Consider the following 26,419-nt stretch of genomic DNA (forward strand, 5'->3'; position numbering starts at 1 on the left):
CTGAACTCGAGCAAGGCCCAAAGGCGACTGTGAATAAAGTGTAACCTTCGCCCATGGCGTTGGCCTTTCCAATGCCAAATAGGAAAGAGCTTTTCCGACAACTGGAAAAGCGCGCGGTGGTTTGTTATTGTTTTCATTACTGCCCAATGACAATGTGACCGCCACAATATCGCGCGAGAGCATGGCTGTTTAGCGGTCCATTGTCTATAATCCAGTGTCGTTGTTCTCCTTCTGCGAATCCTGCTGGGCTAATCCCTTGACGGGCAAAACTACCACTTGTTGCTGCTCCTGCCAACCCTGACCTTGTCACCTGTTGATTTTATGAATGAAACGGCGCCGGCGCAATGGCCGAGTGAAAGCTTTCACTTGGCGCCTTCCAAGAGTCAATAGAAAGTGGTTTAAAAGGCTGCCACGTCCATTGTCTCGGCTTAGTTGCGCGCTCATTGTCCTGATGGTTGGACGAACTGGCCAAGAAATCAAAAACTCAATCAGCCGACAAGCTAAGCAGCAGAGCATTTGAAAACCGGCGGGAAAGTTAACAAAAATTATTCTTTCTTAATCAATTGTATTAGCACCTCTTGCAGTAAACAAACGAATTCTATTCCGGGAATTAGCAATTAATCGAAAAAATATTGCCTCCACTTACAGAAGTTTTTTGGCTTTTGAAAAGAAGAAAAAAGAAAACGAAATTAAAAACAAAACTATGCCGCAAAAATATATTGAGCTTTGTGAAAACAAGAACTCTCAGAAGTTTTGAGGAAAAAACTTTTTATGTGTGGCAAAAGTTTTTAAATTTACCTGGCGTTCCTTCTTTGTTTACATCATTACGAATTGTGGGCAAAAAATATATCTCGACGATAATGAACTCAAAGTGAACAGCAATCGGGAGTTTCAATAAGTTTGCCGAAAGAAAAACTTTCCAAAGAAGTTTAAAAAAAATTCTTAATTAAGATTTGGTTAAGCGGAAACGGGGATTCGTGTGAAAAATTCACCAACCAATCGAAACTTTAGATGGCTGACATGTGCCGAATGAAATAGTTTTGGGACTTTTTAACATTCCATTCAAATGGACAAATATCTGCCCAAAGATGAGCAATTAATTCTGGCCTTTGAACCAAATCAATTAAAATAGTGTTTGACAAAAAAAGTTAAAGTAAAGTGCAGCAATGGATGCGTAAAACCAAAAGTTAAAAGTTAAAGTGTGTTGCAAGTTTTTTGAAATAAAATCAATTATAAATGACTATAGCCAGTACGAACATGGATATGGAGTATACGGCCAGCACTAGTGGCAACATATCAGCTACTACGGAAGCGGAATTTGGACAGACTATAGGTGAACCCAATGTCACGGATGCCACAGAAATGGATACGAATGAATCAGCTAACGAGGATGAGGAGATGCTGAGGATAGCTTTCTTTATAGGGGATTTCGTACATCAATACTACATTCCCGTACTCTGTTGCACGGGCAGCATTGGAAATATCCTATCCGTGTTTGTTTTCTTCAAAACCAAGTTAAGGAAGCTATCCTCAAGCTTTTACCTGGCCGCTCTGGCCGTCAGCGATACCTGCTTCTTGGCTGGACTCTTTGCCCAATGGCTGAACTTTCTCAATGTGGATATCTACAATAGGAACTACTTCTGCCAGTTCTTCACCTTCTTCAGCTATTTGGCCAGCTTTTGCTCCGTTTGGTTTGTGGTGGCCTTCACCGTGGAGCGTTTTATAGCAGTCATTTATCCACTGAAACGCCAGACCATGTGCACCGTGCGCCGGGCCAAGATTGTGCTCTTTTGCCTCACTCTCGTGGGCTGTCTGCACTGTTTGCCCTATATACTAATTGCCAAGCCGGTATTTATGCCGAAACTGAATGCAACCATCTGCGATCTCAACTCGGAATACAAAGTGAGTATGCTCAAAAATAATCATTTCGAAATTTATATTGGACTTTAAAATCGCGCAACAAAGGAAAATGTAAACAAATACTTTTTGTTCTTAATGAGCTTTCAAGCACATATTTTCTAGAATGAAATGATCGAAATATGAATGAAAATCTGTTTGTTGATACACAAATTCAAAAAATCTGCAAAATATTTAATGACTCTCAAACTATGTATAAATAATATAACAAGAAATACCAATTAAATAATAGCCGTTAAAATAATTCCACATCTCAAATTAGCAATTCAAATCACTAATCATACCAAATAAATACCTCGTTTTTAAACTGTTTGAAAATATTTTAATTAAAACATTTCCCTTTAAATTACCAAGCAACTTTTATGCAAATTGTGTTTAAATTAATATATAAATACAACAAAGCAGCAGTTAGAAATAACAAGTTGTGAGAAAACTCTCGGCATTTACCAGAAAATACGCAAACAAGAGGTGGGCTAAGGTGGTATGAATAACAGAGAAAATTCTTTATTACCACTACTATTCAGTGAATTTTAGAAAATGTTTTAGGTGTTCGCCTTAAATGGCAAACTACTTGAGTTCCTCCATCTATACGTAACAGTCTCATCCCCGTTCACACATCAAAATCCAACTTCATCAAACGCATTTTTCTAGTGCCTCGAGTTTTTCATTTGGGTTACCAGTGGTAACCGGCGACAAAACGAAAATGTATTTACCAGTTCCCGCACCTAGATTCGGTTTTTCAAAAGGTAACCCACACGTGGAAGTGCTGGCATTTGTGAATTTTTGTCTGCCATTAGTATTGTTATTGGAATTTGAATGGCATTGTATGTTTGCCTTGCCAAATGGCCAGCAACATTGTTGTCAAATATTAAAAAAAAAAAAAAAAAAAAATGTTTAAAGCATATGGTTTCGGTGAGAAATTTTCAAAAGGGATGCGTTGAAAAAAAGAAACTCACGAGGATATGAAGAATCTGTCACCGGCATTTACAGCTGCTTTTCCAAGTAAACTTTGACTTGACAGCTCTTGAGTTCCCGAATCCTTCGTCACTCTTGCTTGACTTGATACTGACACTCTGTCAATTAAGCCCAATAAATACCGCCAAGATATGCCGATCATGCGCCGGTCCAAAAGACGAAGCAGCCACTAATTTGGCCAGAACTAGAGCAATTAGTCTATTAATTGGGTCCCGAATGACGGATAGCCAACCGCTGTGTGGGTTAACCGTGCAAATTAAGCAATTATTGGCTAAGACGAGAAAAGGCCACCACAAATTGGGTAACGAATGGGTCAAAAAATTGCCCCAAAAAAAAAGACAAAACAAAACCAGAAATAGCAACAAAGGTAACCAGTTAAGAAGGAAGAAAATGTAAAACATTTGAAAGTCGAAGAATCCAATGCTCTTGTTGAGAAAGTATATAGGAAATTGTAATTGGAAAATATAATTTTTTTTTTTAAATAATTTGGATTTTTTACACATAAGTCCTGAGGATTACTTTCGCTTGATTGATTTTCTGATTATTTGTGAAATCCATAGCCCCTTAACTGCGTAGCAAAAATTTAAGGTGACATACACTTTTCAAACCTTGGGTAAACAGTGATGACTAAAAAACAAAAGGACCCTGTCGTCTCGTAAGCCAGGGCAAATATTTACTCTGCGACCGCAGGACAAACAGTGGCCCTAAAAAAATCATCGAACCCACCGCCAGGCACGTGGACTGACTGGGTGTGTCCCGTGCGTCTCAAGGATGACAATTCCAATTCCCTGCCTCCAATAAATCTCAAATTTCACTTGCTTTTTTCAACTGTTTACCTTTGCTCAGCGGTAGACGCTTTTTGGGCCTGAAATTCAATGCTAATTTTTCATTATGTGCGGGCGGACGCAATGCAATGCAAACAGAATGCCAGGTGAATTAAGCCAATATGTGAAACTCAGCTGTGGAAAGCTGGCACAGTCAGCCAGCCTATTAGCCAAATTGGCCCCAATGAAGCGTTAAGTGTCGCGCCTACGTGCATTTCTCGATTCGATTGGTAGAATGATGGATGAGTTGAGCGGACGATGCTCTTCGAGACTCAAACGGTGAAAAACGCTTTCAATCAGCAGAGCTTACACTAAGGGAAAATATGAAAAGAGGTTTTCAAAAACGAAAGATGATACGCTTTACTTTACAAAGTTAGTTTCTTAAAAAGAAAGTTTATCCTTCTATAAAGGTTTAAAAAAAAACTAAGAATTTATCTTTTGTAATGGAATATCCTTGATTAAACCTTCAACTATATCCTCTCGATATTTTAAAAACTTTACAACTTTCTCCTAAGTGTACCTGTGAATTGTCAACAATTTCGTTTGACAACAATTTCGTTTGAGCGATGAGAACCACGACAACGGTGCCAGTCAACAGATGGCACAAGGCGGACGGCCAGGAAAATATGCATGAATTCCGATGGCAGCCATGCGCCGGAAAGCCAAATGATTTAGAAGGGGAGAGTGAGGTTAGCGGGGGAATGGAAGCTGCAACGTGCGGTGAACAATATTGCGAAATGGTAACAGACATCGCGTTTCGAGGGGGGAAGACCACATAAATTTTGAAACAGACATCGGCTCTAAGCTGTAAATAGACATTTTGCACTGGGCGGTTGGCATATTGAAAGAAACAAATCATTGTGTAATAGCCATGTAGAAGGAGAGCCAGGAGCAGGCGCCCTCAAGAACAGATGCTCCTCGCGAAGCTCCGCAAGTACTGGCAGAGTAGACTCTTAATGAATAGACAAATTACTGAAGAAGTATTAACTAAAATTTAGCATTCTCTGGAAATGAAACCCCAGCCAAAGACTTTTAACGAAATGATATTCAAGATGTTAAGATCTTCTTTATAATTAATTAAGTTCGATATTATTGCCGGGAGTCATCAATAAAGAAGACTCCCTTTGATGTAACTAGGCAGCAGATGTGAAGACAAATTGAAATCGACTAAGCTCATGAAAATCTACTCGCAACAGTATGTGGCAACAGGAAGTGTCCAAGGAATAGTAAAGTACAAATAGCATATGCATGGAAATAGATTTAGCCAGAGGCTTTGCATTTTCCCTTGGCAGTTGCAAAACTTTAAGAATCTAACATTATTCTCGGTTCGAATTTAAATTGGATTTGTACAAAGTTTATATCTTTTCATGGGGAAAATCCTTTATGTTGCATAAGTTTTGCCTTGACTATAAAGAAACATTTATGATTTTCCAAAAATCAATGTAAAACTAGTCAAAGCCTTCTTACTCGTAACCTAATTTAATACATATAATACGAAAATAGCTGAAAACTCTTTAGTGCCTTTTAAAGGATAACAACGAACAGGAATTACATTTCCGGAAGAATTAATTATACTTTCATGGCAATTTCGTGTATTAAAAGCATCAAAGGGCAGACATCATCATCGTCTGTTGATTGAAAATTTACGAGCTATTACACTTTGATCCACTTGACACACACACAGGCGCCAAAAACCTATGAAAAAATTGGGTGGGACATAGAAAGTAAATAGCAAAAAGCAAATAAATTGAATGGTTTGGTCAAGCAGGTCAGCTTTTACGGTTATGACGACCATTTGGGGGGATTTTCCAGGGCGCCTCCCAAGGTGTTTACTGGCCAGAAGGCCCAAACTCAAGTGGCCAGTCGACAAATAGAATGTCCAATCAATAGATTAGACATTCGGCTTACGTCTTAGGCTGGCATAAAATATGTAATAATAATACAATTTATATAACAATTATATTTTGGAAAACACTAAAACCCTTAGGCTAGGGGGAAGAGCGGTAAAAATTTGATAAACAAAAATGTAATCAAAACACTTAATTCAATGTGGGCGAAAAGTGTGCGCCGATGGCGAATTATTTAAATATATTTTCGGAAATATTTTTGGGCACAGAATCTGTATAGTCAGTCAGTCTGGAGCACTGAATTACTTGACGAACAATTTTGATTTTGCCAGTAGGTGATTAACATAATTTCAATGGTTGTGTAATACACATTTTGATGAAAGCCGACACTTCAAATTATGTAAATTGAAAGCAGCCGATAGAAATTACGACAAAACCCACTGATGATGATTGCATATCTAGAGGGGGAATTACAGAATTACACTCGTCCTTTAAATTATTTGAACTTAAATTCTAACACGGCCAGATGGTTTGACTAGAGAAATACGGGCATACAGTTGGATGGCTCTTAATGGATGATAATGCTCTTATTTTTGGTTAATTGTGATTGAAACAAATGGGATTGTTTTTGGCCAAAAATTAGCCAGGCCAAACGGCCACCCACATCTGTTTGGTGAGATTAATTCGAGCGTCCTGGAACATTTCAGATTGAACATTTCGGACATGAAAATATGCAGGCAACCAGGAATTTGTATGCTTGAAAGCTCTTAGCCCAAGGGGAAAGTGAAAAATAAATGCACAAGACGATGTGAAAATAGTTTACCCCTTCAAAGAGTCCCCCCTAGGGAGGGAAAAGAGTTTGGCCGAGCAGAAAATGCCAAGAAGTATGCCGAGATTAAGGATAACAGCCGAGAAGGTCAGCTGTTGTTGTTGAGAGCGTAAACTTATCGGTTCAGCTTGAAATAATTTCATTAAATTTCCTTTTCATGCGAATTATGCAAATTAAAACAGGATTCTACCGCTCGTCTGGCTAAACCATAGAAAGCATTATCAGGGGAAATGAGGTTTTAAGTTTATTTTTTTTTAGAAAAATGAAGTTTATTTCAATTTGAAACATACACGAGTAGTCGACAACTAAATTCCCAGGCGCTCTGCGTGACATGCAAATGGATTAAAAATACTTTTTCCTCCATTTTGTTTAGAATCTAATTACTTTCGGCAAAGAGTTTTTGGCAACGGTATTAGACAAAAACCCAACCAAATTGAATTTTGTCCAAACAAGATTAAAGCTAGTTGGTTTTGCAAGGTCAAATTACGTTTACCGGGCGTATACTCAATTGATAACACTGTTTGCGTATACGCCACGTTGGCTTAGCCACAAAAATCAATTGAATTGCAACGAGCGCAATGATAATAAAATATAAAACAACCAAACACACACAACACGTCCCTCTTATTCGCAGGAACAACTGGCCCTCTTCAACTACTGGGACTCGATTGTCGTCTACGCGGTGCCCTTCACCACCATCGCCGTCCTAAATACTTGTACAGGTTGCACGGTTTGGAAATTTGCCACCGTTCGCCGCACGCTGACCATGCACAAAATGTGAGTACCAGACCACAGGTTAATCGCTATCCGACTCATTCACCTTTGACATGAAAACCCACTACGGCAATCCAAATGACACGTCCATGGGAAAATCTTCATTTCATTTTTGGTCTCAGTGGTTTTCGGATTACATTACAATTATTACACTTGACAGTAAAGTATGGATTTTAATGAGAATCCTTTGTAAATTTAAGTAGCCGTGAAGTCGCTTTCAGACGCATCAAATGGGTTTCTTTTCAATCTATAAATTCATTTTAATTTCAATCGTAAATTTTAATAAGCAGATCCAATTTGTATAATGGAAGAAACCTATAAGGAAAGTTAAGTTTACTTTTAAGGTAGTTTTGGCTGTCTACTAACTAATTTGCATCTGGTTTTCTGAGACATTTACTTGAAGATATTCAAAGGGTTCATGAAAGAACTTAGTATTTGAATGTCTGCCATGTTTTTCATGCACTAGCAGTAGACTTAGTAGAAGCCGCATATCAAGTATGTTACTTCATCTTTTCTACTTTGATGTTCCCTTTCGTTAACCAGGAAACCCCAAACGAACAGCATGCCATCGAACTCGTCTAACTCATCCGGAGGAACGTCTGCAGTGACCTCGTATCGCATTTCGACATCCCTGAAACGGCAGAAGTCAACGGGAACGCATCCAAGCGGACAGCATAATGTAGCCATCAGGCAGCCGGATGAGCAGGAACAACAACAGTCACAACCGCAGCAGCAGCAACAGCAGCAGCATCAAATAAACAATTGCCAACACCATTGCGAGATTACACAGAAACCAGGTGAGAGATCCTAAGCACCTGGCATTGCTTTTCATTCGGAAAATGTCACTGCTTCGGTTACCTGACATTCTCACTAAGGAACTCCTCGTTCGTTCTGCTGACATTTGCTAGAAACTTGGCAAGAGGCTACAACTTTTTCTTAAGCCATTTAAGTTTACTTGCGATTTTGTGAATTTGTTTGCAGCCATTTTGCAACGGCGTCTGACATTAAAAATGACAAAACAAAAGATGATGATGAAAGCAGTAGGGAAAAATGTATGAAAAACTTTCTGACATCTGCAGGCTTTTGCCAAGTTTGCGACATTGACAAATTTTCAAACAATTTCCCAACTATTACGTATAATTTCCAACTAATTAAGAAGTCTGCGGGAAGGTGGAAAGTGTGTTCCTGTTTAACTGCTTTGCTGGTTGTTGTATTATCTTTTTTTTTCCCCTTTTAGCTCGTCGTAAGGTACAAAACTCATCGCAGATCAAGGTTACCAAAATGCTGCTAATTGTCTCAACGGTTTTTGTCTGCTTGAATTTGCCCAGCTGCCTGCTACGCATCGAGGCTTATTGGGAGGTAAGTGATGCAAGCATAATGACCGCTCTTCTCAGCCAATCAGTCAAGTTGAAGCCTCTTCTATTATGAGCCGTGGCACAAAGACAGTACACATTGTTATGCCACGACAATGATGGGATTCTACTTTGGCTTGAAGCAACTAATTATATCAGCAGCCGTTGGCCAGCTTCTAAATTTAGTGCGTTGGAGTAAGAGTAAACATGAGGATATGTACACCGAAAAAATATGAGGTTAAGTTAAAGAGATTTAAAATAAATAGGAATGATTATTTTTACTTATTTATGTCAGAAAGAGAAACTTCAACGCCTTCAATTATTTTTATATTCAAACCAATAGATTTTTATAGTGCCCTTTTGTCAGTGCAGGTTTTCCTAATGCCTCTGCCAAAACAATAGAGAATAAGTACTCCTATAACTTGGTCGTCAGCTGCTAGCTACTAATTATCTGCCCACAAATACGAGAGAGGGCGGTAAAGTTCAGCTCAATATCTGACCCTGGCCATATCATATCCGAACTGGCCAAAACAAGGCCCATAAAGTTGTCATGACAACATAAACTAAACCATATGTTTTTGCTTTTGTGGCCCACTTTCTGTTTCCAATTTAAATCCCTTGCATTTTCACCCACTTAGCTGAACTTTCGTGTTAAACCCAAGAATTACAAACATCAAAAGGCAAAACATTTTAATGTGCTCGCCAATGTGAACACAGACTGGGGTTTCCATGGTGAAAGACGCACATAGGTGTTAATTAGGCTTTAATTAGTTTGTGCACTTTGGAGGCAAGTCGTAAAAATAAAATCAGTTTCGTGTTACAATAAATACACCAGGTGCAGGTGCTGAATGCAACGTATATCATACTCATGATTATCGCAAAATAACATTCCTTCGAGGGATAATGATTTTACTGATTGCAAATTAAATTTAATGACAGTTAATTAAGTTGTAATCTGAAAATGACATGAACTTTCAGGATGAACAACTTAAGCCCTTTCGGAATGCAAATATGTTAATTAAATTTTACATTTATCCACAAGCACTTTTCAGTTTGCTTTCAATAATGCGGCTGTCGACTGTAGATTACTATTTCGTTTTTGATTTTGCAATTTGGTTTTCTATAATTTCAAAGCTTTCGACAAAGTCCTGGCATTATAAATTACAGGGGATTTGACGTTTATTTTTCGTATGCAAAACGAATCGTCAGAGGCTGGCATATAATTTCATAGATTTTATAGAAGCCAAAGAAAACACCGACTAAAGAGTTTCGGAAACAAAATATGAAAAGAAATATTTTTGATATTTAATAATTCGTATAGAAACATTTTTGTTCTTTTCACTTACTTGACTTACTTAAAACTCATCCTTCTTTTAATGCCTTTATCAAATACTAACTCTTATTTTATATAACCATAAAGTTAGGGCATAAAAATTGAGTTTTACACCCAAATTCACATGTCAACTTAGAAATGCGGTGAAATCAAAAATTGATTGCGACACAAAATTAATTGAGTGGAAAAAGAAGGCTGAATTATTATTCCTTTTTTTCGCCTTCTTTCAAAATCAACAGGTCAACAACCAAAACGACACGTGCCACGTTACACATGTATTTAACCCTAAAAGTTGATTTTGCCATTAACGAGTTATGTAAGATATTGCAACAATAGTATCGATATCCCTATTAAGGATCTCAAAGGTCTAAGGGCAAGCTGTTAGTATTAAGAGTTTCCACAGCAACGAAGAATTTCCTAATTGGTAGACAAAATTCGTTTTAATGTTATTTCCGTATTTTTTTATTATTGTTATTTGCTCATTTGCAGACGGAGTCGGCCAGAAACGAGAACTCAACAATTGCCTTGCAATATATTTTTCACGCTTTCTTCATCACAAATTTTGGCATCAATTTTGTGCTTTACTGCGTCAGCGGACAGAATTTCCGGTAAGTAATCTTCCGCAAATTAGCCCAATAACGCATGTTTATATATGACTGACTTTTATCAACATTTAAATACATTACTTCAACCATTAAAATCTGATTTCTTTTCTCTCGAATTCACAGCAAGGCCGTATTGAGCATTTTCCGGAGGGTTTCATCCGCTCAACGAGAGGCGGGAAACACCCAAGTCACGGGTGAGTTTGAGGGGTTTTTTCTCCAATAATAAAGGCACATCATGCATTCAAAAGCCGAATAAGAAATAAGAAATTTTCATATGACAAATGCGATTTTATGTGCTCAAAAAGCTTGAAAATGTAATTTGTTGTCTTGGAAAAGCTGCTTGACATATTTAATAATCATAAACTTTGTGAATAGGATGAGTTTCAAAATTATTTAATCTCTAAAAATATTTTTAAATATTTTCAGAGAAAGCAGAATCTAATCTGCTATTCAACTTAATCCTTTATAAGAAACGTAAAACTCTATTTAAACACTTTAAATAAATCGAGACAAAAGAGTTTAGTGGCCAATTATTTAAGACTTAGTTGAGATTAAAATTTCAAATGAGATCAAATAAACAAAACCATTAAATTTCGATTTAGTTTCATCAAATTGGCCAAGCATGAGTTGGTTTTAAATTTTCAATAAAAATAAGGGGAAAGGAAACTTTTTCCTTCAGATAAAGAACAAATTTTCTGCCAGAAGATTACAGAAAAAACTCTGCAACTTCAACTAACACAAAAGGCAAGACTGGACTGGTCTTAAATAAACTTTAGCGCATAGTTAAAGCTGGTTAAATCGTGTACAAAATGCCAACCCAGCTGCGGTTTATATTGCTGCACTTGACATTTACACTTCACAAAATTTCTATGCTAATTCACCATAAATTTTGTAATAATTCTCCAAAAGAGAGCTCAGTTTGTTTGAAGAGATGATGGCTCGATTAGAATGGACACCTTGCTGATTAGAGAAGCTTTGAGACTCCGTTATGCAAATGCAGAATAAACATTTTTTTACACTTGAATTTTCCGGCTGACTCTTCAGGCTGAACAAAAACCTAGATAAACTCAACACAAACCGACAGAAACAGATGTCTGTAGCAGAGATTTGTAAGGATTAAAGCGACCACTCAACTTTCTACTTGGGAATTAAATCCCTGCCCAGGCACTGCAATTTTCCCTCTGCCAGAAGCCGGAACACTAATTGTTGTTTTGTTTCTTTTGCTGTTGGTCAAGAGAAGAGGGAAAAACTTTTCCTATAAACGCTCTGACAGTGGAGACAAACAAATCAGCATCTAACGCCGCGTTTTCTGTTAATGAAAAGCGGTGAGCAATGTCACCGGAGGGAAAACCAGCGGGTGGGCCAAGTGAAGCCGGATGTAAGCGCTAATCGGGAATGGAAAAGGTTTATTAGATGCACAGGGAAAAAAATGTACTTTTAAAAATGATTTCAGCTATGATTTTAATTTATATATGAATTTCAGGTAGCCAAGTAACGAAATAGTTGACTAAAACCCTTTTCCCTTTACTGATTTCAAATAAAAGAATGCTAATTAAATAACAAAGCCATTGCAGGCCAGTCCTTGGTCAACTCGATGTTATGAATGCAAATCGTACTTTAGTTGCTCACTTTGGTTTTGAATAGGAGGCAAAGGCAATCGGAGTATGCAATTTTGCAGCCAAGGACACGAGAGTAAACTGGGGCAAATGCTAATCGAGTGTTAAATGATTTCCCATTACGCTTCAGGGTTTTCTTCGAAGTTCTTCGTCCATTCAACGAAACCATCACCCAGCAGATGTTTTCTGGTTAACAAGCTTAAGGCTACTATTTAATATGTTTATGTACAAATTAAGTTAGACTAGGACAAATCTGTTTACTCAAAATTCACCTTCGATTTAATCAAATCAACTTTGCATATTATTCATGAATATTAGTTTACAATAGCTATTAATTTTGAATGATGCTAACTTTGCCAAGAATGTAGTTCGGCTTGATATGGATTCAATATAAATTCAAATTCATTCTTTTATGACTTCAGTTGGGTTTTCCACTGGGTCCAAGAGCAGACAGCAAGGATCTCCCTCCTCTCGGTCAACCATCATTCACCTGCCGTAAAATTTAGTTTTACGATTTTCCGGCATACCTTTGGGGCGCATAAATTTTTAATTTCTTACTAAAGCCAAGAGCATTTTTGAACAGCTATTTTTCTTCGGCTCTCTGGTGGCATATTGGAAGCCATAAAAATGTCAAGGAGCATATTTATTTTACAGTATGGTTTTCCACTTGTTCATTAAAAGTGTTTGCCAATTCGTTAAAAGCGGGAAATAGAGTAACTGAAAAAAGTTTAAGCCCGCTTGAAGAACTACGCCACGAAAATCCCATCAACATGTCAGAGCAAAAAATAAAAAAAAAAAAATTCAAATGTAAATTAAAATAAAAATTGGAGGGAAATGTAAAAGGAACAACGCGAAAGCTTTAGCTGACGTCAAGGATTCCTTGGTAGAAGCTGCCAGCCAAAAAGGATCAAACGGGATGAAGGAGTTTGCTCCATGCAAATATTGACACCATGCAAATACCCGAGGTGTCCTTGTTTTGTTTGCGTGCCTGGTAAGGGAAAACACGAGAGGAAGGACTTTAACATTTCCAGCAATTGAAATTACACTCAACACAGTCGCAATGGAAGAGATTTACAAAAATTATTACTATTTGTTGTTTGCACTTCCTGGCTTTTTTCTCAGAGACAATAGCCTCCAGCTAGCTCCTTACTTACCTTACTAAGAAGGTCGAGTACCATCTTTCACTGTTTCAATTATCAATCTCTCTCTTCATTCACTAACCAACCAAAGAATACGAAAAAATTCCACAACTTCAATTTTCATAATACTTTCTCGATGGATTGGAAAACCAGCCAGGATAATCCGAAAGTCAAACAAGGGATGTTAATGAGAAAAGCGTTACGTTCGCACTTTGGATTTCCCACCAATCCGCGCCTAATCACGGCCTGCGGAAAGTGCGAAGGTTTTAGTTTTGGAAAATACATTTTCCTTTTTTCACGCGGCATTACTCATACGCAACGTGGTACGTGTGCTGAATGCACTGGCAATTGACGCGCCCCTCGGGATTCGCCCGCTGCCTCATTACGGTGTTGCTTATTGGCCATAAATTACCAACCAACCACCCATCCAGTCACGCAGCCCTCAGGATGCCTCTTGGTTGGAGCCAGGCTCTGTACCCTGCGGCCACTTCCTTGGCGAGTCAATCAGTGCTTCTCTCTGGAGAACACAGTGTCATTCGCTAACATTTCCTATTCAAGAAAGGTTTCTGCTATTGCCCAGTTTGGATTCAGATTTGAGGATTGGTTAGCGGGTAGACAATTTAATTTCTATGATGCATAACGCTCTACATTCTTAAAGAGGAAACCGCTGTTTGAAGTACAATTATCCAAATATATTTTGCTAGAAAAACTAACGACTATTATCTAAACTTGACCTTTCACTGTAGTAAGCATCGTGTTTAATGGACTCACTTATAACGATTTATCTCTCAAATGAATCATGAGTTTGGCCAGGAAATGATTGTGCTAGGAATATCAAGTGGCTGGGCAATAGCTGCAGCTTTATAGATGCGAAGGCCTTAAAATATAAGCAAACTTACAAATTTAGGCAAGCCATTCAGATAGCTATGCTATTCATTGACAGAGATTCAACACAATAATTCACTTTAGATTTCGATGGCTTCCGTTGGAAAATGGCGCTAAGGAAGACTTGGGGATGACGCGAGAAGTCTGTTCCTTTGTGCTTGACTGTATAATTTATTTAATAACTTACTGTAAAAGCAAGAAAATACAAATAAAAAAAAGCTCCACACAAAAGCGGAGGAAGCATCAAGCACGCCTCAAGGACAGTCGAAGAACGTCATCATTAATCTTGCCAGGCCACAAATATCCACACATGGCAATCAACAAAAATTTTGCTGGAAAAGCCAAGGAGCGGTGGGTGGAATCTTACTCGAACAACTGAAGTGGCGAAATGCTATTTATACATCTTCTTTTGTTGACTTGCCGGAGAGACATTTAAAATAATTAAAACGAAACAAAGTGTGTCGAAAGTCAGGCTGATGAATAAAAGTTAAATTTTTGAGGTGAATCTGAATGAGTTCCGAAAATTGAGTTTGAAGAATAACCATAATTACCCAGTACAAAGATCATAAGAGTACAAATGCAAACACGACAGGCAAACATTGTGTTTATTGGAAAAGGCCGCTGGTCTCAATTTATTGGCACTTTCGTTCTGGCTTTGTGTGCTTTTGAACACGAATGATTGATTAGCTCAGATTTCCATGAAACACAATATTTTGAGAGAGAGAAAAATATGAAACCAAACAAAATGAATATCCTGCTGTTGTACTCTGTTAAATTAGCTAACAAAAACCCAATAAATGCTGACGACTCGTTGGGTTTTTGGGTGGCTTTAAATCCGATTTGTTCAGTATTCGAGTTCTTACATTTGCTTCTAACGGTACACCAATAAATTGGGCCACAAATAAGCCCAAAAGCCAGTTGCACAGCCATTGAAAACCCCAAAGTACCGAATTTATAGTATACTTTTTTGCGCCCTGCTGGGATTTTCATACTGACTACTGACTACGAGTGACAAAGTAAATCGCAGCTTTGACATTTCCAGGTAAATAAAAGAACATCCAGAGTGCTTCGAAATGAGTTTAATAAGCATAAACAAATAAGAATTAAAACAATAAATGGGCTATTTTGTCAGCATGATTGCCAAAAAAAGCATTGGTCTAGTAAAGTGATGGCTATTTATTTTTGACTTCAGATTTGTTGTTTTCAGGCACTTTATCCCATTAGGATTTTGTAATTCCTTTTATTAAAATAGAATGTCTAGGAATAACAACAGATGTATTTATAGAGTCAAGTTTAATGAAAAATCTTGAAGGATAAAATTGGCAAAAAGCCAATTAACCATAATTATAAATATTCTTTCTTAACACGGAACTTAGAGAAGCCTTGAAGTTTGTGATTATGTTTCATTAGTTACCTTTCGCATTACATATATCTAAGAGTCAACTTAATGACTATTCGCCATGGCAATTCAAAGGCCTCAAAGCTAGATTATATTAACATGCACATGTTTGCAAACCTAATTTTCCGCAGAATTTTCCATACATTTTCACACGTTAACCTAACTTTGTTTGGTTTTTCTTTTTAGTTTCGGAATATTGTCGTAATACTGGCACATCCACGCGACGCCGGATGATGACGCAACATTGCTGGAACGAAATGCATGAGTTGCATCCACTCAAGTGAACAGGAAAAAAAGAACTTAGCGGCCCCAAAGGCCATTGAAAGATGTGAATTCGCGAAATACGCCGCGGGATAAGCAGGAATTTCGTTTTTAATTAGATTTCAGCAAACATAATATAAGAGGACAAAGGACAAAAAAAGTAAACATTAGTTCACAGAATTGAGAAATAAAAGCGGAATTCATTTGCTTGCGAAGGCCGAGCAAAATGAAATTCGAAAAAAAAAACTGAAATCAAAAGAAGGAATGTATTGTATACACAGAAAAATATTTATTTAGGTGTTTAACTAACCATATAGTAATGTATTAATTCGATTTTGATTTGCTTCCGAAAGTTGTACGCATATTCAAACAGCTGTTAAATAAACCTCAAACCAATTAAAATCCGCACGCTAACCTAATTGAAAATCGAACCACAGAATTTGAAAACGTCAAACGTAAAACCCAATAGATTAAATTAATAAAAAACTTATTACAGTCTAACCAACCGACACGAAAATGTATTCATGTAATAAATGTTAATTTCGTTAAATGAAAAGCCGCCCAGAGTGAGTTTTGATTGGATTCCCAATTGCGACCCACAACAACAAGTATTTAAAACATTTTCCAATTGACTTAACCTGATAAGGTAATTTGGTTAAATCAACTTTAAATTGCGGAATACAGCTTATTAAATACCACAATTTGGGATGTTAAACCAAGTGAATGTACGCAATAAAGGATACATCCAGAGCTCAGCAAATCTCATTCATTGCTGATGACCCAATGTCATGGATTTATTATTATCTTTTTAACTTTACAGAACGCTAAGCTTATATTGCAGCATCCTGGACAAAAGGCCACCCAAGCTTCATCGGCTTAGTGCTGAGGGCCGAAAAAAGGTCAACATTTTTGGGTAAACAGCATGAAGTTCTTTTAAGCTTGAAATTGCAAAAGGTAAACGAAAAAGTTCAAGTGCAAGCATTGAAATTGAGCTAATTACGAAGATAGTAGAGTAGCCGCCTGCCAAAGACCTTCTCGGAAGTACGCAACAATATTACAGATTTCATTTTGCATAAAAATACCTTCGAAGATTAGCCAAGAGTATCTATATAGTATTAAAAAGGAAAACACAGACAGGCAGATTTCCAATTTTCCAACATTAAATATAAGCAAACAAACACAACAATCGAAAAACATCGAATATGCGAGATATTCGGGCATACAAAGCTTGTTAAAGCTTCTTATGTAATCCAATAAAAACTCTATAGCCACACCCAAAGTACAACCATAACAGGATGGTACTTACATACATATATGAAATTAAAATGCAAAGTTCAAGCAGCAGCAACAAAGCTGGAGAATAAACAACACTTGCCACATTGGGAAATTTAGCGAATGAAAGTGGTTTCACCTCGGAGAATTCATGCCGAGAGGTGAGGAAAGAATTTTCCTTAATGGAGTGGGTGCAAGCATATTTTCGTTCTTTTATAAGTATCTCAGGATATGAGAGATTTTAAGAACAATAGCGATTAGGCACTTAGGCAAAATTTTATTATATTTTCTTTAGAAGGTAGGTTGTTAAATCTTTAAAAATTATATTTGCGAATGTTTTCCTTAACGTTTTCTGTGCAATCTGTGCAAGCAGTGGTCTGATTAACCATTTATAGTTTACAAAATAGGAATCGAAATTCCATTTAAACAACTAACAAGGTATTTTTTCCTAGATCTATAAATCCTAGCACAGGAAACTGCTCTCCAAGCTATTACATAACTGGTATAAGAGTCCCTGGCATGGAGAGTCTACCCATTCCACTGAAAATATCTCCTTGTCACTTAATTTTCATTTTATTGCCATCACCCCAGGTTAGTTGTCGTGTCAGTAGGAAAAACTCATACCTTTCTCGTTGTCGCTGTGAAGTGTGCCAACCACGCTGCCAAAGAATCGCTTGTCCAGGATCTGCAACAGTTGCAAAGCCGTTGCATGCACCTCTACTCGGGGACACCCCGTCATCAGCAGGGTCACGGTTATCACGGATGTATAATGGTCGCACGGGTATTCTCTGTAATTAAAAAACAAGAAAACCGAAGGCTTTAATTCTGATTCTGTATTGAGCCAAGTCTAAAAAGCTTACAAAGTAACCTAATGAGGTTGTTGGCTTGTGGTTATGCGGTTCTGTGTGTAGAACATACCGCGCCGGAACAAACACAAGCCAAACGTGCCAACAATCAACAGTTGTTGCTTCACCTACCTGATGGAAAAACCCCAGAAAAGCCATCACCCCATCCAAAGCCCGACAGATCCATTAAAATGTCGTTGCCCACTTTCAATTCCTTGTTTGCATACACAGACACATGCATCCAAGCAAAATGTTCACCCCATTTTGGGTGGCGGAATAACACTTTCGGACAAGAGATACGCCAGCCGTAGAACCACCCACTTTACCTTAGGTTCACGCTTGCATCGAATTGAATAATTTACGCAAATCGATTTTCGCTTTGCATCCCCGCAAACACAAGCCTTCAGCGCTACAAAGTATGCTGTGGTTTTCATTTTTTCTTCCTCCTTATATGAGAAGTAGTTTAAAAGAATGAAAACAAAAAGTTCAGAATGTTTTATGTATTTCTTAGAGCTTTGGCCGGTTGTAAAGATTAAAGTTCAAGGGAAAATGGCTGCCTATTCAAATAATGCGATTTCCAGGGTGCAAATTGGCTGCGATAAACAACAGTAGACCCTAAATCCGTTTAGATAGACAATCAATCAATTCTTGGCCAAGTTGCTTTGATAGCTACTTCGCTTTCTCAATGCCTTTAAGTGTGGACTGCAATTTAAAGAATTTATCATACTGCCCATTAAAATGAAAATGGTATTCGCTTCGATGTGCCAACAGCACGCCAACGCCACCTGCCACAAAAAATCAGGACAAGCGGAAAATAAAGGAAAATAAAGTTGAGAATGCCACGCGCTGGCCAGATGCTGCATGTGGCTGAGCTTCTCCAGAAAAAAAACAAAGGTGGACTGTGCTTTCATATGACCTGTACTTGCATCTTGTTTACAATTTGCTATCTAATAACAATAAATATTATATAAAAATATCATTAAATAATTTCCTAAATTCCTAAGTGATTTACAAAATTACATTTCCCAAAAAAGGTAAAAATGTTAAATGGCCGTCAAGAATTCAAATTTTCTTTCTCATACATAACCATATATATTGTCTTTCAACAATTACAGGGTATCAAAAATAGATAGCCTCTCCCACAATGTCCAGCCGACAAGTAATTTGCACGCGGTTGGTCGTGTCAAGTGGTTAAGTTACTTCCACTGTGGATGTGACCTTCGGTTTTCGGGAAAAAACCACAAAATCACATACCCACCTAGGATGAACCGCAATCCGATGTGCTTTCGTTACTATAGCTGCAGGATAAAATCCCTTCGACATCGACAAATGTCGACAAATTGCAAACTGAGAGCTTAAACTGTGGTGAGACAGACGACGGTTTGGTTTTTGGAATAGTTAATTAGTTTCCATTAGAATTGTGCAAACAAACTAACAACGTTGTTGTTGCACGTCTGCTTTTCACATTAGCCAGCTGTCTGCTATGTAAATATGGAATAATTATGAGAATGACATCAAAAGTGATGGAATTTCAACGAAAATAGGATACGTAATTAATGTTTAAAGCTTCCAACTTAATAAATTATTTTTTGAAGTACTCGTTTACGTTAATTAATCACTCATAAACTTTATAATGAAATCGCCCGTGACACATTTGTCTCCCGACTCTAGTTGCATTAAAGGCAATGAGCCATGCATCGTTTGGTTCACGTCCCCAACTGTTTATCTAGCAATATATACAGGAAACGCTGCAGCTCGCTGCCATTATGGCCAAACCAAAAAAGAAAGGAACAGGAAACGGAAATAAAAAACGTGCTTGGCCTGAACAAATAGGCTGTCATCCGTTCATGTGTGTACGTAAATTTAAAGAGTACCCAACAATGGGTAGACACGTGAAGTGCTACTTAAGAGGACCACAGTAAGCGGGATTCAGGATATTTATCCCCCCAACCTTGCCCTGTTCATATTATATATAGGCCAAGTGATTACGGCCCGAAGCGGAGAATGGAGGGTAACGTACTTGGCTGTCGAACAAGTTTAAATAAATTAAAAGAGAACAACGTAAGGCGATTACGTATTAAGCGCCACTCGTGCTCATGCTTAAATTGTCATCTTTTTTCAACTTACTTGGCGCTGAAGATCGAGGCCAGAGCCAGGAAACAGGCGTCTGCCTCACGAGGTGTCGACGTATAGCACCGATCTATGACCCACTCCAGAAGTTGTCCCATATCCGGATTTGATTCTAGCAGCAACACCACTGTATCCCGAGCCAGTTGGTAAATCTGTGAAAGGCACTTCAGCATTAAATGCGGTTCAAGTAAAGGGACAAGTGCGTGATGCCTTACCTTTTCGTCCTTGGAGGTCAGCAGCAGATCCAGCCACTTGTATATGATGCCTTCATCTTGCAGATGAGGTGTATAGAAGATGTGACCGCAGCAGAGTAGGGCGGACATGGCCTAAAGAGGGGAAACCAGGAACTTTAAATATTTTATAAACACAATATATTAACTAAATAAGTTATACAAAAATAGTTCAATATTTTGCATAGTTTGAAACTTTAATAAGTCTTATCCTTCTTTGTTCTTTTACTTACCTGCAGGGCGCTGAACTGCAGCTTTTCTTCCTCGAGAGTCTGGCCAATCTGTACGGTTATGCCTAGTGGCTTGGAGAAGCTGCCACACCATGCGGCAAACAAATTGAAAAGATTACGCTTGAGGACCCGAGACAGCAGCGTGGCACAGGCTTCGACTAAGAGAAATGAACAGGCAATCAGTTGTAGCAGATGGATATCCCGCCAAAGTTGTGGCTATGACAGCCCTTCGAGGACTTACGTGAGAAGTTCTTAATCATCTTTCGTATGAAATTGCAAAAGTGCGCCTTCACCTCGCGAATACTCAGATTATCCTTGTCCGTCTCTGACGTTAGATAGGCCATGGCGCCCTCGATGTACTCCACGAATGTGGGATGCAACGACATAGTGTCGCGTTCCAGCACACAGGTGCTGAAAATGGATGAAGAAAACATTATACAAAATTTAGATGGTGCTAACGAGTTAGCAATTCCTTACCTCACACCGAAGGTACCGTTTTCGGCAATCTTTTCCAGCACTCGAACAACCTGCAGGCGCAAAGCATCCCGTCTCCGCCTCCTGCGCATGTTTTCCTGCTTGCGATCCACCGCCTCACGGATGTACACCACCAGCTCCTCCATCAAATCCCTGCCAGAAATACACACGCACTCTGTCAGAAGGGATACATCAAGTTGGATATAGCTTAGAGACTTACTTGAGCGCATCGTGGTTTATAAGGCCCAGGGCATTCACGGCGGCATCTCGCACATCCACAACCTCGCACCGTAGCAGGGGCACAACCAGTTTGTAGAGGGCATGTGGCGAGGCGCTGCCCATCGCTGATTTGTCACTACGATCGGCGTTAAGGGAGTCCGGCGATGAGCTGTAAAATAAATTTATGGCCATGGATTTTAGTGTCAAACAGTGAACGCTCCAGGGTAGTAATTTCTGTTAATGTTGCTTTCTGTCGGCTGTGGCAGCTGTGTTTGTGCAACCTTGGCAAGTTCATCATTTAACGAAAGTCCATAAAGTTTACTGCGATTTAAACTGATCTGTAAAAATTTGCTGACTTGTCATGCTTCAAATTCCAGACAGTAATTCAGTATTTAAATATAGTATACAGGGTCACAGAGCACCCTTGTGCCAGTCCCTTTCTTTCTGCGGTGCAACGATAAACGTTATGAATTTTAAATTCGAAACCATCTTTCAATTAAAACCCATTTGTTGTTGTCGTCCTGAATTTCGCTCTCCCTTTTCGAGGGGTGGTCAGAACGAATAATAATAAATGACAGCAAGCAAATAACAATTTTATATACACTTTTCTGTTTTATTTTTTTTTGGTTGCGGAAAAGCGAAACACGAAGCCAAATCAAGCTTTTGCGGGTTTGGGCAGCTGAAATTGGGATGTTCTTTGGGAATTGTGGGGAACTGGCTGACATGCGCTATATGAAAAATAAACAATCTTGTCTTAAAATTATTTTCAGCACACTGCAAACAAGGGAGGCGTGGCCCATTCGAAGGCGTGTTGCACAAAAAAAATGATAGATAGAAGAAGACAAGCAAACTGTTTGCCAAATTAAACGGCAAGAACATAAATAAAAGCCTGGCCAATGGAAATGGGAAAATATATTTGAAAATCAAAGTCAAATAAGTTCCAATTCAGTGGGAAATGAAAACTGATATTTACCTAAATTTTACTTGGAAAAACATGTTGACTGGCAGAATCTACTCAAAGTCTATTTGATTTGTTGGGTTTTAGTGTGTAATTTAAAATATTTCATTTAAAAAAGTAGTTTGCAAACGTATATATTACTTGCAAGGTAATAAAATGAAAATTAGGAACTTTAAAGCAACAGGAAAAGGAGGTATAACCAAGAAATTCTTAGAAACAAAGTAAAATCTAAAAGAACAAGTTTAAAACTCTTATTTATGCAAAGTTATTTAAGCAATTTTCAAGCTAAATCAAAATAATTTTAATTACATGCCAAAGCTACACGCACAACAACACAAACACGCAACATAATTAAACACAGAAATAAACTAGTTTTTGCGTTAAGGATATAGTCATAGGTATTTGTACAAAGTAAGAGTTATTGCTGGTACTTTGTTGCATTATTGTTTGGCTTTGGTATTGGTTTTTGGTTTTTGGTTTTAGGTTTTAGTTTTTATTTGCTTTACCCAAGTCGCTTTTGGCGTGCCTCTTTGCGTCCATAGGAGAGTGGCAGCGTGAAACGCGTGACGATTCCCTCGGGCCCAAACACATTGGATGGTATATTGTCCAGGGAATCGGACAGCGAACGCGAGTCCGACTGATCTTGTAAACTATAAATTACAATCCATATATAGATATTGATAAACAATAAGGTTTATGGGTTTTGTTTTTTTTTTTTCAACGACTTGTGATGAAACGATTTCGATTTATATGATCAATATTTTATGTTCGCATTTGGACAGATACCCCATCTTGGCAAATAGTTAACCAATTCTTTGTGTCGAGGACACATTGGATGTGTTCTGTTGGTGTGGACGACACGGACTTTAACCTTCACAGAGGCATGGATGCAAAGTGATGGGTGGGTGGTATGTTGGCGGTAGTTGGTGTGCCCTTTTTTTTTTTGGTGAAATCCACATTTTTATTGACATTTTCCACGTTGGCCAACATTTACACAGTGATGTGATGGAAAGGTTTCGAGTGAGTTTTTGCATGTGTATCGTGGGTTGCAATATTTCGCATTATAATTCAGGTAAATCTAGTTAAATTCTTAACGCAGCCCCAAAAGTAGATTAACTATGATTTACTAGGATTTACTACAAAAAACTGTTCGAAATATGAAAATTAATTATCATTCATCAAAAAATAGTTCTGAGGAAACCAATCATATAAACGTTTTTACATTTATTTCTGTTAATAATAAATATGAAAAGCCAACAAAAACTTATGTTTAATGAAATTAAATGCTCTACTGAAGTATATGGTTTCAACGTTGAGTTACCAACATAAAAGCTATCAAATTGAAAGTAAATGCATGTATAAGAACTAGCTTATTAACTTTTTTAAGGGACTGAAATGTTTCTGAAAAACTCTAGTTTAGCTATGGTTAAATGTTATACTAATTAACCGATATTAAGTTCGCTTGAGCAGCTTAAATTGAGTTACAATTGTATATTTAGCACAGTTTACTTTCAATTTATTTTGAACAGCATTCAACAGCATAAATCCCAAGCTTTTAAATTAAATCCCACCCTTTAACCTTTTTCCCTAAAATAATAAACAGACTAATAAACGTCCCTTGAGGGAGGGGAACCAATATTGACAAAAGTGCCTTAATGTTTATGTTTGTGCAGGTTGATGTACGAGTACGACATAATTTTCCATATGCTAAGTTATATATAAATTTACGGGTGATTTCTGCAGAATCCAATCGAGTGCATGCATGTAAAACAATCCAGCTAAACATACACAACGTGCGTGTGAGTTACGCAGATGTGGCAATCACAGATAATGACAAATTTAAGCTGATAAAGCTTCACTATATTAAAATGCAAATGAAGAACGACAAAAACATATTTTCAAATATCAAAATAGATATATAAATGTATTGTGTTCCGTTATCTAAAATTATAAAAGTGAAACCAACTAAAAACAAAAAACAAGCCCTCTTTCTCAAAGAGAAAAAGTTTATTGAACTTAAAAAACAACAAAAAATATAACAAAATTTGAATTTGAAATTTGATTTTCAATCTTTACACATATTTTTAATAACAAAGCACAGAACAACTATTACACATTACACATGAATTCGTGCCGAATTTAATTGAATGCACAGCGTTAGTCAAATAGAAGTAATGAAGTGTCTTGTTTGTTTTGAGTTTTGGGGTGGTGTTAGTGAAACGACACAATGGATGCACAGAAAAAATAACACTCAAAAGGCCATCAATCAGGATATTACTTCACTATACCTTGTTATAAAAACAGGTTTAATGACAATTTGGAAGTTATATGTTCGTCTGTGTGAGGATGATTAACAGCTTTGATTTTCTCCACTCACCTCAAACTCAAATCTGGAGAGGCACAACGAACGGCTACGCTTGGGATTTGAGGAACCAATCGCATGGCACAGGCCACCTGATTCCTCCAAAGACGCAAGTACGAATCCTTCTGGCTCTCGGTGGGCACTTTTTTGGTGGGCGCCGAGCTTCGCAGCAATGAAGCTCGATTGTCACTCACGGGGCTGCATAATTGAAAATATTTAATTAATTAAGTAAAATATTGCAACATGTTTAATCTCCTTTTAACTTACGTGGGATCTATGACGCTGTGCAGTGCATTCAGACGGGTGAAACAAATTGGCCAGGCCTGTGCCACTGCCGATGGACACTGCTGCAGGATGCGATGCCGTTCCAACAAACCAAACAAACAGGTGGCCCAGGGATCGAATGGAGGTTGTGGAGTGGTGGCCACCGTGGCCGAAGCATTCGCCGTTGAACTTGACTGCGATAGGTTGAGCGTAGAGGTGGAGGACTTCGAATTGTCTGCAAGGAAAAACATAAAATTATTGAATTTCTGGATATTATAAGTAGATTTCCTACCATCTGTTAACCCTGCCAGCCACACACCACTAGATCTTTCTGCAATCCATTGTAGGTCTATGCAATTGGCGTTGAGAATCGCGGTTTTCTCTGCCTGCGGCAGCAGTGGCAAGCACTTCTCAATTATGGTCGGCACACAGCGATCCATGACATCGATGAGTGGGGGCTCCGTTTCTGGGATGCCCAAAGCCCGCATTAGGTTCTTCACCTCCTTGAGAATCATGGCGGCCAACTTGCGCAGATATGGCCGATAGTTGCAGAGTAGCACCAAAGCAAAACCCTCAACGAAATGAAGAGTGGTGGCCAGCGGTGTCTCGTTCTTCTTGGTCACATCGCTAGCCATGTTAAGCACAGTGTGCTGGGTGATGCTTGACATTTCGCTTGAGGTCGTGATGCTTGAGGCAGCACTGCTGGCCGTATTCAGGTGCTGCTGCTTGGACAACTGACTGTTGGCGGTATCCCTGGCTGGGGCAGTTGTAACCTGCACGACAGTAGCCTGTACCACTGTGGCTGTGGCCGTAACGGTAGTGACTTTAGGTTGGGCAGCATTAGTCACATTTGATCCTCCAGTCGGAGCACTTGTGGTATTAATACCATTTACGTTAATTGCACACCGCCAGATATTCAGGAAATTAAATAGGATGCGAGTGCAGTTCTCCAGCAGCTGAGGATAGGTGTCAGTAACGTCGCGCACCAGAAACTGAGTATAACCGTGCACGACATCCTGACGCCAATCCGGGAAATCTATGACCAAAGTCGTAAGCGACTGGTGGGTTAGAATTCGCAGCTCCTCGTCCATATGAACGGACAATCTGGAGAGCAAGTCTACAAGCTCGTGAGCGGTCATTGTATCGGGTATCAGTCGTGGCACTGCGGCAACGCATGTTCGGAAGAGATCTATGCGTGGCTTCCTTTCACCAGAAAGCATCTCATCTGGCTCCTTGTTCTGGTTCTGTGTGTTTGTCATCATCAGTGGACGACCATAGTGAACATCCAATGCTCTCAAAATGTCCACAAAAACCCTACGGACATGAGGAAAGTACGTAGACATTCCTATACTTCTGGCGGTGTCATCCGTTAACATCTTGTTGATGTACGTCTTCTTTACGCGGAGGGTGTTACCCGATGGCAGGGCGGGAACTGTCCTGGGCATCGGAGGTTCGCCGGCCTTTTGCTGCAGCGAGTCGGCAACGACCAAGAAGGCTCGCAGTCCGATGCTCATGCGTTCTGGGTTGAGGATCAGCTTGATCGAACGTCCTACGCACAGCAGATCGTAGACGATTTCGCGCATGGCAAAGTCCAGCCGCTCTTGAGCGATGAACTGGATGATCTTTACAAAAATGTTCAGCGGCGTGTCGCGGGGAACAACTCCTTTGGAACCCCTAGG

General features: G+C 38.7%; 2 protein-coding genes across 12 annotated transcripts in view; one reads left to right on the forward strand and one right to left on the reverse strand.

Moving 5' to 3' along the window:
* The window catches only part of LOC108114114 (protein furry), a 53,030-nt gene that overhangs the window by 17,798 nt on the left and 8,813 nt on the right, over positions 1-26,419 (reverse strand). For 6 of the 11 annotated variants that reach the window (XM_017224878.1, XM_017224881.1, XM_017224883.1 and 3 more), the window contains 11 exons: positions 25,033-26,414; positions 24,744-24,975; positions 24,492-24,674; positions 22,621-22,764; positions 21,158-21,325; positions 20,941-21,090; positions 20,705-20,874; positions 20,467-20,621; positions 20,219-20,329; positions 20,001-20,155; positions 17,653-17,816 (listed from right to left, as the gene is read on the reverse strand). In XM_017224878.1, coding sequence (XP_017080367.1) covers positions 17,653-17,816; positions 20,001-20,155; positions 20,219-20,329; positions 20,467-20,621; positions 20,705-20,874; positions 20,941-21,090; positions 21,158-21,325; positions 22,621-22,764; positions 24,492-24,674; positions 24,744-24,975; positions 25,033-26,414 — 3,014 coding nt within the window. The remainder of the gene's footprint in view (positions 1-17,652; positions 17,817-20,000; positions 20,156-20,218; positions 20,330-20,466; positions 20,622-20,704; positions 20,875-20,940; positions 21,091-21,157; positions 21,326-22,620; positions 22,765-24,491; positions 24,675-24,743; positions 24,976-25,032; positions 26,415-26,419) is intronic. The other 5 variants (XM_017224887.1, XM_017224885.1, XM_017224884.1 and 2 more) reach the window with 1 other exon arrangement.
* Positions 414-16,415, forward strand: LOC108114116. Its single transcript, XM_017224888.1, has 7 exons — positions 414-1,902; positions 7,027-7,169; positions 7,710-7,963; positions 8,404-8,525; positions 10,341-10,459; positions 10,580-10,650; positions 15,682-16,415. The coding sequence occupies exons 1-7, from the start codon at positions 1,237-1,239 to the stop codon at positions 15,777-15,779; spliced, it is 1,473 nt and encodes a 490-aa protein (XP_017080377.1). The 5' UTR covers positions 414-1,236; the 3' UTR covers positions 15,780-16,415.

Source organism: Drosophila eugracilis, unplaced genomic scaffold, assembly GCF_018153835.1.
Source record: "Drosophila eugracilis isolate 14026-0451.02 unplaced genomic scaffold, ASM1815383v1 contig_2154, whole genome shotgun sequence".
Taxonomy (NCBI): domain Eukaryota; kingdom Metazoa; phylum Arthropoda; class Insecta; order Diptera; family Drosophilidae; genus Drosophila; species Drosophila eugracilis.

Excerpts from the sequence above, each read along its gene's own strand:
- LOC108114116 (XM_017224888.1), top strand. The coding sequence starts at position 1,237 with ATGACTATAGCCAGTACGAACATGGATATGGAGTATACGGCCAGCACT. Across the intron at positions 1,903-7,026 it reads ATCTCAACTCGGAATACAAA|GAACAACTGGCCCTCTTCAA; the intron begins GTGAGTATGCTC and ends TCTTATTCGCAG. Across the intron at positions 8,526-10,340 it reads GCATCGAGGCTTATTGGGAG|ACGGAGTCGGCCAGAAACGA; the intron begins GTAAGTGATGCA and ends GCTCATTTGCAG.